An 11,978-nucleotide genomic window follows, 5' to 3' on the forward strand; every position below is an offset into this window, starting at 1 on the left:
AGCATGCCGTGTACCTTCCTGGATTTTGTTCAAACTGCTTTCCCAAACTCCCAAGTCAGTTTACTTAATGGCAGTTTGAGTTTTTTAATTCAGGCTCCCATTTTCAAGACTCAGTTCAGACTTTTAGGGCCTTTTATTCTGGTATACAAACCCACTGCTATGAGTTGATGCTAACTCAGTGACCCTGTAGGTCACGGTAGAACTGCCCCTGGCTTGAGACTTAATTACAGAACTAGAAGACCTGTCTTTCTCCCAAGGAGCAGCTGGGGGTTTAGAACTTTCAACTTTCGGATTGCAGCCTGCCCTTTGCAGCCCTTTTAATACTTTAGGCCTATTTTAATGGTTTGTAATGTTTCCCAACAGTATACGGTTATTATACCCTTTAAAGAAAGCAAAATTGTAAGGCCAGGTCCAAACTGCACTCTTTCTACTCCATAATATTCCATCTAGTCAGTATGTCTATTTGGTTGAAAAGACAGTCATGCAATAGTCTCTGCCTGCCTACTGCTTTTTTTCCCCCTGCCTACTGCTCTTAATGCCGCTATCCTGGTTCAAAGCTTTTAGTCCAAATCTTATGGAGCAAAAAACTCACACCACCTGCTGGCCAAGAACAGAACTGAAGGTGTTCCCTAGCTCGCCCAATGCCCAAATATAAACACACACATGGTTTTAGGAGTCTAAAATTTAGACAAATGTAGTTCTCTATTTACACAGGGACATTTGCTTCTCTGGATAGACTTCTATATTAATATAGGTAATAATTAAGATAAATACAAATTCTTTATTAAGTCTCTTAAAGCCCTCCTTAGGATAGAATTTTGTTTAACAGTAACAAAACTACTTACTTGCCAGACCTTTTTTCAGGAGCAGCGTGCCTACACAACTCTCAAAGCATATCTAGGATTAACATATTTGAGAAACCCAAATATGCCTCTTAAGAGGCAAATAGTCTGATTGCCCTTTCTATAGTTTATAAAGCACCTTCCATCATTTTAACTTGGAGGCCCTCAATAAGCTACTTCCCTGTTCATGGCTGCACTGCCATAACAAGCATTAAAAAATTATAGCCACCCTGCTCTGAACAGCCAATGCAGAGTGGACAAAATGGCTGATCCCACTACGAGATACGTCGTCCCTTGATGGCCCAGGGCCTTAAGGGGGGCAACACTGGAGACTCTGTCGGGACTGGCCCAGACTGACCCTGTGACACCGAGGTAAACCACTAAAAGCGTGCAGCAGAGCAACTGTGGGAACAGGGCAGGGAGCCCTTGAGGGAGTACAAAGGACAGACTCTGGCGCCAGAGCATGGTACCCCATCAGACCTGACTGAAGGACACGCCTAAAGATCAAAAATCAGACCTTGATCTATTTACAGGTTTTTCTTTTAAAAATTTTTTTTAATTACTCTTCTGTGGGTTAAAAAATTCTAGTCATGCCTCCTCCTAAGGCCAGTCACTCATTACAAATCTGTTGCTAGCTTTTCAAACTGACCCAGAGGTCCAACTGTCTCTTCTCTTCAACTAGAGACAGGTTGTGTGACAAGTGAATCATTCCATGACAAACTTATCATGCTATCAATAAATATATCTATTTGGGGGTAGGGGGTGGAAGATGAGATTTGTTATTGTATATTTCCATAGCTTAATGGATAAGTACCAAGTCTTTTCTCAAATGACCATGTCCTCACTCAGGTTAGGCTGCCAATCCACTAGGCTAACAAATGACTATCCAGAATGAATTAAGTACAATATTTAAATAGTGGGAAGGGCAAAGGAGGACCAAAGGCAGATTCTAGTGGGGAAAGGGTCAGAAAATAAGTCAAAATCTACCATGAGATTTCCAGAGATGTCCTGATTCAATCAGCTATAACTATTTTGTGTGTAGACAGATCATCTATCCAATAATCTGGTATTTCTTGCTGTCCTCAGAAGACCAACGCAAATTTGATTCTATGGGATATTTTCCCTACACCATACTCTTCTCCTTCTTTGGATGTGGGGTCAGTCATGCCCTTAGACCAATAACAAACAAACTCACTGCCATTAAGTTGATGCTGACTCGTAGTGATCCTGTAAGACAGGGCAAAACTTGCCCTGTGAATTCCCAAGACTAACTCTTTACTAACTCTTGGAGTAGAAGGCCTTGTCTTTCTCTTTCGGTATGACTGGTGGTGTTGATCACTACACTACCAGGGTTCTTTTGCCTTCAAAAGCACTATGTAATTACTTTAGTACTTGTTTAAATGAAGAGTCTACAAGAGTGCTTCAAAAAGCTCATGGAAAAAGCTCCTTATCTTTTCATTCCACTTTTCTGAACCTGTGTAGTTTGAAGTAAACATATTTAATGATTATGGTTTCATAATATGAAGTACTCATATAAAGCTGGACATAAACTCCCAAGTCATCCTCAGAAAATGATTATTTGGAACTTCTGGACAGGAGAAGAAAAAAAACAATATAAATTGAGAACCCCTACTTCTAGGTAGTTAATTTTTTGCAACTCTCTTCTGCAGAGCACCCAAATAAACACTTTAGTCAGGGGTAAGTCAAATAATAGTGGCAGGATACCACATTGCCCACATTGAGAGCTCCCATCAAGCTAGCTCCCTGCAGCCACTACAAAGGGGGAAGAGTATAAAAGGTGGCACAACCCGCTATCAGTATCTCGCATTTGGAAGAGTGCCTTGGTAGTGAGGGGTAGCCCAAAGCCCTTCCCAAGAAAAGAAGCAGGCACAGGGACCAGGACTCAGGTTCCATTTTGACCCAATGTTTATTGTCCTTTTACAACATGTCATTTTTGGTTTAGAAACTGTGTGATTAGTTTTCCAACATTAACTCAAAAGCATGTAAAATAAAATCAAACTACTCTCTATATAAACACCCAGCAATTGTGGCCCCTCACTCTCCTACCCAGATTGGGTAGGAGGAGGAAGAAGGGAGGGCTTGGGCAGCATTGCATTGAGTGAAGTGCAGATGCTCTATTGTGGGGTGGCGGTGGTGCATTGGTTCAAATACAGCACAAGTCCCCACACTGTCCCAAACTAGAACAGAAATGGCATAGGCTCAAGGCCCAAATCCCTGTTAAGTCACTCTTCACCTCCCAAATGAACATTGCTTTTATCACTTCTGTTTTATCACTTTTGTTTTATATTTTTTGCAAAAGAAAGCCCTATCCAGAGTCTGACTGTAGCGGAACCATTCAGACTGAGGAATGGAGCAGGCCGTGGGCGCATCCCTGGTCCCTCTTGGGTGAGCAACACCCCCCCCTAAGGAACAGGTTCAGTCGGCCAAAGTTGTTGGCCACCAGCACTTAGCCATACAGGTCATCATCGTTGTCTTCTGTATATACACTGCCACCTGTGCCGCCTCCGCTGCCCTGACTAGGGCCGGCTCCACCCTGGTTCCCTGAAGGGAATCTGTGCATTAAGAAAGAAAACTGAGTTAGGACAGGGCCTGCATGATTTTCATAAGGACCCCTTCTAGTGTCACTAACACACCTATCACCTTGTTCATATAGGCCCTCAGGACAACTTCAACTCTGCCCAATGTCCTCATCCCTGTTACCTGAAGCTGCCAAAGCCCCGGCTCTGCTGAAGGGTCTGGGCAAACATCTCATACTTTCGAATATCATTATCACTGACAGAACGACGGGCAAAGCGCATGGCTTCCTCAAAGTGGTCTCGGCGGATCTCAGGCACTGGATCATCCTCTTCTACTTCCTGTAGAGTTAATTAGAACAGACCACCAGGGTAAATTAATTAAGGCTCATTCTAAATTCCCTGGCCCCCCAATCTCACAAGTAGCTTACTAAATTTCTAAACCAATCTTGCCCAAAGTGAGGCATTGCCGATAAAAACCTGTCAGGATATCCTGGTAAAGTTAAAACTGAAGAACCAAAAACCAGATCACTGCAAGAGGGGCTAGAGAGTAGAGAGGTGACGACATCACATCTGTAGTTACATTATTACACCCATCTATAAAAAAGCATGGAAAAGAAATCTGAAAAGTCAATTTTACTATATATAAATTATACGTGCTTCTCAGTGCTCTCCACATCTGGATTACAACCTGCCTGGCGGTTACACTTTCAGTAACAAAGTGTAGCTGTGGGTCCACATTTTACAGAATAGATCTGCACTCTAGAGGGTGTTTGTTATTAATCTTGATGGGAGCAGATTGCCAGACCTTTATTACCAAATCAATAATAAACATCCTCTTCAATCCAGTCAGGACTTTCCAATTCTCACTTTTTTGGGGGGGTTGTTATTTACTTCTTTTTACCGCCCAGTTCAAATCCTCTCTCTTCCATTAAGAGGCCACTTTAGTTACTGAGTCCTAAGATCAGTAACTTTTTTTAGGGGAAGAAACAAACGGAATCTGACTCCTTTACAAGAGATAAAGAAAATCATTCATCCATTTGTTTGCGAAGTCTCTAGTACATGCAATGATACAGTGGAAACCAACAAGGTGAAAGGCTCTTGTTATGGAACTTACATGTACACACACAATAAATTTTGCATAAGATTTCAGTAAGTCCACGACGGTTCCACAAATCCAGTGTCAGAAGCCCAGCTCCATCAGTTAACCTGTGCAATCCCCCTCATAGAGCTTAGTTCTGAATGAATACATAGTCTGTCCATCTCAGCCAAGGTTAATTCCAGGCTAAAGAGTTAACCAGATCTTTCTGATATTCAACTAAATAAACATCTTCTGAAACAAACAGGTCATCTTTTCAAACCCTACTCTAGGTCATAGTGCAGGCGATGGCTTGGTGTGGAACACTTGGCATATATTGGGGAAAGGATACAGGCTTACCATGGCTGATGGGTTGGTCTGCCTCTCACGTTCCCGCCTAATCTCACTCTCGATGGATTCACGGATGGCCAGCTTGCAAGCACGCTGGCAAATTTCTGTCAGGTCAGCTCCAGAGAAGCCATTAGTCATCTTAGCCAGGAATTCCAAATCCACGTCCTAAGACAAAAAAGCTGCTTAGCATCTAGCCTCTTCTCCCTTGGGATCTTTGATCCACGCAACCACTCCCAACTCATTTGTACCATAATCTGTCAATCCATTTGCTTCCAGACTCTAGATCATAACCTCTACCCCAGTTGTCTACCTATCCTATCCTCAAAAATTTCCAAAACCAAAGAGCACACTACACTAGCCAGAAAGACTCATGGAAGCACCTAAGATCTATCTATCACCTTGCACCTGCCTTGGCTACTGGGGACTTGCGCAGGTTGGCCTTGAGGATGGCAACACGAGACTTCTCATCAGGAAGTGGGATGTAGATGAGCTGATCAAGGCGGCCAGGTCGCAGAATAGCAGGATCAATGATATCAGGACGGTTGGTAGCGCCAATGATGAACACATTCTTTTTTGTGGACATGCCATCCATTTCTGTCAAGATCTGGTTGATTACTCGGTCAGCAGCCCCACCACCATCTCCAATGTTACCACCACGGGCTTTGGCAATAGAATCCAGCTCATCGAAGAATAGTACACAGGGAGCAGCCTGACGAGCCTGTAGGAGGAAGAATAAACTTAAGCAGGAGCACAGTTCGTTCATTGCCCAAGCAGAGTTGCCAATAACCTGGTTTTGATTGTCCCAAAACTGTAACAATCTCGGCCTCTATCTTGCTCCCAAATGGGTGGAGATAGTCTTGTAGCTTACCTTATCAAAAATCTCCCTGACATTGGCCTCAGACTCCCCAAACCACATGGTAAGCAGCTCAGGACCCTTGATAGAGATGAAATTGGCCTGACACTCATTAGCAATGGCTTTGGCCAGCAAGGTTTTCCCACAGCCAGGAGGTCCATAGAACAGTACTCCCTTGGAGGGCGTCATGCCAAACTTGAGGAATTTGTCTGGATGCTCCACAGGATACTAGGGAGAAATGAAAAGCAGGTTCAGGACTACCAGTACTTTCAGAGAACCCTACCCCAATCTAATCATCCCTTCCCCCACCCTTTGGTGGGTGTCTCAAATCTAAAAACAGCAGGCTTCTGAGTTATGCCCTCACAATCCTTACAATGAGTGTACTGCCCATGGTAGCAACTACCTTGGACCATGGCACCCTACCTGGACCAGCTCCTGGAGCTCACGTTTGACATCTTCTAGGCCTCCAATGTCCTCCCAGGTCACTTGTGGCACCTCCACCACAGTTTCCCTCAATGCGGATGGATTGCTCTGGCTCAGGGCCCACTAAAACAGGGAAGAAACACCAGAGATGAGACTTCCCAGGGTTGGGGTGAGTTGGGAGTGAATAAATGTATATTTCCCTGAGGAGAAGGTATGTAGTCTTACCCGGAAGTCATCCATAGTAACTGCCAGAGAGTTCATGACTTCAGCATCAATGGTCTCATCCTCTAGGTCAATGAGGTCCATCTTCTTGCGAATGGCCTGTAGAGCAGCTTCCGAGCACAAGGCTGCCAAGTCAGCACCCACGTGTCCATGAGTCTCATTGGCTACCTGAAGAGAGAAGATCAACTCAATCTATGACCCAGCTGACTTATGTAGCTCTGAGATGCTAGACTCCTGACCCCTATATATCCTCCCCTCTCTGGATCCTATGTATTTGAACATATAAAAGGAGTCCATTTTACCAGTTGGGCTGTAAGTGCTCAAGCTGAACCTAGAAATAAGAACTGCTCCAACAATTTTGGCTTACTCTAATGCAGTCTGACTGAAAAAAACCTACCAACACCCTGTATTCAAATCTAAGATTCTTTCCTCTCCAAAAATTAACTTTAGTCTCCTCATGCCTCTTATATCCCTATCTGTTCCCTAGAGACATCCTGACTTGTGGCCAGTCCTCACCACTACTTTACCTGTTCCAGGTCCACATCATCTGCTAACTTCATGTTCTTAGTGTGAATCTGAAGAATCTCCAAGCGTCCTGTAGCGTCAGGGATTCCAATATCTACCTCTCTGTCAAAGCGACCTGTGGGGCAGTGTATGTACAGTCAGTGTTCATTCTTGTCCAGAAGAAGGAAAAAGCCAAAGGTGACAAGCCACCTTAGTTTTCCCAGACTGTCCTGATTTTAACACTGAAAAAGTCTCATGTCCTGGCAAACTCCTCACTCTCCAGGCAGCCAGGACACTGGTGATCATCCTAGATAGGTCAAATGATGAGGAAAAAGACTCTTAGGCTTATCGCTGCAAAATATTACAAGAAATTCTTAAAGCTGGGTGACTTAGTTCATATAAAGGAGGTGGGAGGAGATTATACACAGAATTTTAACTTCCCTGTAAATAAGGACTGGGAGAAAGACCAGGATTTCCACTCCTGTACTAAGTTGCACTCTTGGAAACCCACAAGGGTAGTTCTACCCCATCTTACAGAGTCACTATAAGTAGAATTGACAGAACAGTGAGATAAAGGACAAGGTTGAATTTGGGACCCATACCAAATCTCCGTAGGGCTGGGTCAATGCTGTTGGGTCTGTTGGTTGCTGCCATGACAATCACATGTGCTCTCTGCTTTAAGCCATCCATGAGGGTCAACAACTGTGACACAATACGTCGCTCTACCTCCCCATGAGTCTGTTAGGACACAATGTCTGGTCAGCGTGAAGTCAGGACCTTTCAACCCCCACCCTCCCTTTGGGAAGTTCTTACTTTCTCTCTTTTGGGAGCAATGGCATCTAGCTCATCAATGAAGATAATAGCAGGAGCATTTTTCTCAGCCTCCTCAAAGGCTTTACGAAGGTTGCTTTCAGACTCACCAGCCAATTTGCTCATAATCTCAGGACCTAAAAGGATACAAAATAAAGCAATAGCAAAACCACTTCTTCCCCGTTCTCAAAAAATCAGGTATCTATTTGCCTGGTACAGAAGGGCTATGTGAGAAAGTGGTAGTTATCACCTCTACTGACCTTGTCCCAGTTACTTTTCTGACAAAATATGAAAATGTAAAATGCTCTAGGACCTCTATCAGCTAAGTATCATTCCCAGAGCTAGCTGGCCTCATGCATTTCCCCAAAGTATGGGCCTTCTGATTTCTAACATTTTAGTGGCTATTGAGTCAGTCCCTCATGCACAATGGAACCAGACTAAAAGTTGTCCAAGTCCTGTGCTTATTCCAATGATTGGTTGTGGATCAGTCACTGTCACCCACAAGGTTTTCACATACTGATTTTTCTAGGTAGACTGACTGCTGGGTCTTACCATTAATCAAGAAGAAGAAGGCTCCAGTCTCATTTGCTACAGCTCGAGCAATTAGGGTCTTCCCTGTCCCAGGAGGCCCATAAAGCAGGATTCCCCGAGGCGGCTAAGGGCCAATACAAGAAAATAATTAGGTTCAGGTTGTTACACATTCTTCCAACCCTGTTGTGAACCACTGAGCCAATTCTAATACAAAGTTATCTTGCAGGCAGAGTTGAATTACCCTGTAGGGCTTCCTAGAATGTAATCTGGGTTCCGTTCTAAACTGGATGTGTATCTAAGAACTAGAGTCTCAGGGGTTCCACCAACCTATTTTTTATGACTTGAATCTTGTACTGCACCCTTCGCCTCACCCCATTCATTCTGCCCAAGACGTCCTACTATAATCCTGCTCAGAGTGGTTGGTAGTGGTAGCTGGACAAAACCTAGTTCTTCTAGGTCTCAGACTAGTGGAGGCTATGGTCCATTAGATCATTGAACCCATTGTTTCCTCAAGTCTTTTGCTTCACTCTTCTTTGCTCCAAATGATACACTAATAGCCATCTTAGATGGCTGCTTGTAAGTCTTTAAAGCTGCTCACACACCAAGTAGGTTGTGCAACATTGTCACTGTGGGACTATCTAGATGTCCTGTGGTCTTAAGTCCCCTAGCCCAGTGACTCATCCTTCAAAATATTTGATTATGGCTAGGTTGCTTTCAGGATTCTGCCCTTACATGCTCTACTACCATCCATATATTTGTAGCACAGATAAGTACATATATGTGGAAATATACTCTGCCATACCTACGTACACTTGGGGTACAAGCCCCTTCACCTCACCTCGTGTTTCCCTTGCATGTTTACCTATGTACCTGCTGGTTGATTGTTACTTCTACTACAGGATAATGGATGTAACAGTATTTACTTTTGCTGTATTTTACTCTTGTGAAATTCCCAGTGTCTTCATTTGCCTTAGTTGTGTGCTGACTTTCTCGTGTATAAGCCATTTTCCAGCACATTTTTAATGCAGTTTTTGTGGTAAAATTAGGTACCTCAGCTGTATAGATTGTCTTATACTCGAGTATATACGGAATATGTTTCTAGGTTGTAATCTTAATAGGAGCACATCGCCAGGTCTTTTCTCCCACAGAACTGCTGATAGGTTTGACTAATCAATCTTTCAATTAGCAGTCGAGAGCTTAACTATGTGTCACCAAGGTCTTCTAATCCTAACCACTCAAGATGACTTGACTAGTGTTCTAGAGGGTAAGACTCATGGCTCAACCCTGGTATCAACTAAGAACGGACACTTGACAGTAAATGCATGGAAGAGTTTACTTCAAGCCAATTCTCTGCTACCAGCGAGGGAAATATTGGCACAACGCTGGCAAGATTAATGACATCTTGTACTAAGAGCAGAGAAACTAACTTAAACTGTTCTGAGTCCATCTGAAGATACTGAGTAGAGGGGTACTCCACTTGGACAGATGACCAGACACACTACCTATGGGGTTAAGAAAGGAGGACCTCTATTGCCAAAGGGTGATTCACTCCAGCAGTCAGTCCTCTAATCCATCATCCTTTCATGACTGATCCAACTACTTATTTCCCTTTTTGAAGCCATCTTTCCTGTGGCCTCATCCAAAGGTGAAAACCTTGGCAAAAGTTTTTCTATGATGTACACTGGAACTAAAGTATTAATTTCCTCCTCAGTGTTTCCCATGACATGGCAATGAGAAATCACATTACACTATAGTTCAACCACTGGGTCTACTTCTGTATCAAATAGCAGTGTTCTAGACAGGTTAGCAAACAACAGATTTGTTTTTATAGTAAGAATAATTTTTACACTTTTGAAGAAACAGCCATGTCTTCCTCCGAAGGGTGGCAATTGAACTTTGGCTTTTGATTTTTTTTTAAGGCATGTGAGTGACAAACTTTCTGGCCTGGGTTGTTCAGACTATCAATAACATATCAGTAGCTCCTAAGAATTTAAAGCCCTGAACTGAAAATACAGGGAATCCAGGGCAGATGAGCCCTACAGGACCAGTGGTGTGAGTGGCGATACCAGGAGCGCAAAGTGAGTGGGTTAGAAAGGGGGACCAGACTACAAGGATCTACATGTGACCTCCTCCCTGGGAGATGGACAACAGAAAAGTGGGTGAAGGGAGAAGTCAGACAGGATAAGATATGATAAAATAATAATTTATAAATTATCAAGGGTTAATGAGGGAGGGGGAGCAGGGAGGGATGGGAAAAAATGAGGAGCGAATGCCAGGGGCTTAAGTGGAGAGCAAATATTTTGAGAATGATGAGGGCAATGAATGTACAAATGTGCTTTACACAATTGTATGTATGGATTGTGGTAAGAGTATGAGCCCCTAATAAAATGATTTAAAAAAAAGATTTTAAGCCCACTGTAAACTCACAGAATGTAATACAATAAAATCTATGAACACCGGCCCCTACATAAGGCTGAAACCTGCCAGGAAAGGGAAATTCAAATAAAAACCTATATAGTATAAACAAGTGATAAAATTAAAAGGAGAAAGCACTTATATGTTGAGTTCTGGTTCTCATGGATTTCGTTGTACTCTCATCCAAGGTATGAATGAGAAGACATGTATTAATTCATCACGTTCCTGGAGTTGATTCCACAAGAACCAGCAATACTCACCTTCACACCAATTGCCTTAAAGAGGGCAGGATGTCTGAGAGGCAGCTCCACCATTTCCTTTATCTGAGCTAGCTGTTTCCTGCATCCACCAATATCATCATAGCCTACTTCATTCAAGGACTCTTCTTCATCCTGAATTTGGGGACAAAGAAAAGGAGAAGGCAGGAATAGTAACAAAATTTGAGTTTCAGCAAATCCTTGTATTATCTGGTATGGAGAATTCTACTGCATGAGTAGAAAGACTCATCTCCATTAAGGGCATCCTTCCCTCACAGAACGACTCTGCAAAAATTTCCAGCAAAGCCCTTTCCTCTCATATTGTCCTTGGTCTTATTAGGAAGGGAACCTGGAGCTAAAAGTCCTATACCATCGCCAGTTCCATTTGTTTAAAAACTATCCCAATCACCCAAGTTATATTGGGTGCCATCTAGAATTCTTAAATTATTGGTATTAGATACTTTCAAGAAACATAGAAATGACTACCTTGGACTCTTACCAACCTCTAGAAACTATTCCAAAGAACACCGGATCTTGACAGCTAAGACATGACCAAACAATCAACAAATCAGGAAGAACAGAGACCAGGAAGAGAACTCACCTCTCGTTTGATAGGCTCCCCTTCACAGTGGATGACTGTGTCTGGAGCAACAATGCAGTAAGGACTGGGATCTGTTTCTACCACTTTGAATTCAACAGCACGCATTCCACCTCGGACAAGAAAAATGTCTCCTACAAAAGCAAGTAGTACAAGTGCAGTTAGAGGTGTAAATTATAAAATTAGGTAAGAATTTTCACCAGAAACTGGTGTCTAGAAAGCCAAGCTTACATATACTGCTTCCCTGCCCCATCCCCATCTTATTGAACATCCAATAAGAGAAAGTTAATCTGTGATTTGTCCCTCTGCTACTTACAAGCTCCTATAGTTTGGATTTATGGGGCAAAGATTAACCCAGGCTTTCACTAGACCAGTGATGGATCTATGCTATATACACTTTGTCCTGACAGTCAAGACAGACTATCTCCTCTTTCAGAGAACAGCTTAACCCCCTCTTACAGGAGTCTAAGTAAAAGTGAAACCAAGAAAGCCAGAAAAGACATGAGCAAGAATGCACGATATATGTACATGCACATGTAAAAGAAATGACATTGGGGGGG

The 11,978-nt window shown here is 43.0% G+C and overlaps 1 protein-coding gene across 1 annotated transcript in view; it reads right to left on the reverse strand.

The window, feature by feature from the left end:
* Window positions 1–2,745: 2,745 nt before the first annotated feature.
* Window positions 2,746–11,978, reverse strand: part of LOC101651199 (valosin containing protein) — a 10,992-nt gene continuing 1,759 nt past the window's right edge. The window contains exons 4-16 of the mRNA XM_030885390.2: window positions 11,422–11,552; window positions 10,824–10,955; window positions 8,170–8,272; window positions 7,621–7,754; window positions 7,410–7,545; window positions 6,831–6,943; window positions 6,307–6,471; window positions 6,082–6,204; window positions 5,674–5,886; window positions 5,215–5,523; window positions 4,815–4,970; window positions 3,564–3,718; window positions 2,746–3,415 (exon numbers count right to left, since the gene is read on the reverse strand). Coding sequence (XP_030741250.1) covers window positions 3,310–3,415; window positions 3,564–3,718; window positions 4,815–4,970; window positions 5,215–5,523; window positions 5,674–5,886; window positions 6,082–6,204; window positions 6,307–6,471; window positions 6,831–6,943; window positions 7,410–7,545; window positions 7,621–7,754; window positions 8,170–8,272; window positions 10,824–10,955; window positions 11,422–11,552 — 1,976 coding nt within the window. The 3' untranslated portion in view covers window positions 2,746–3,309. The remainder of the gene's footprint in view (window positions 3,416–3,563; window positions 3,719–4,814; window positions 4,971–5,214; window positions 5,524–5,673; window positions 5,887–6,081; window positions 6,205–6,306; window positions 6,472–6,830; window positions 6,944–7,409; window positions 7,546–7,620; window positions 7,755–8,169; window positions 8,273–10,823; window positions 10,956–11,421; window positions 11,553–11,978) is intronic.

The sequence above is a fragment of the Echinops telfairi genome, unplaced genomic scaffold (genome assembly GCF_000313985.2).
Source record: "Echinops telfairi isolate 266 unplaced genomic scaffold, ASM31398v2 ScPeMD7_25;HRSCAF=90, whole genome shotgun sequence".
NCBI lineage: Eukaryota > Metazoa > Chordata > Mammalia > Afrosoricida > Tenrecidae > Echinops > Echinops telfairi.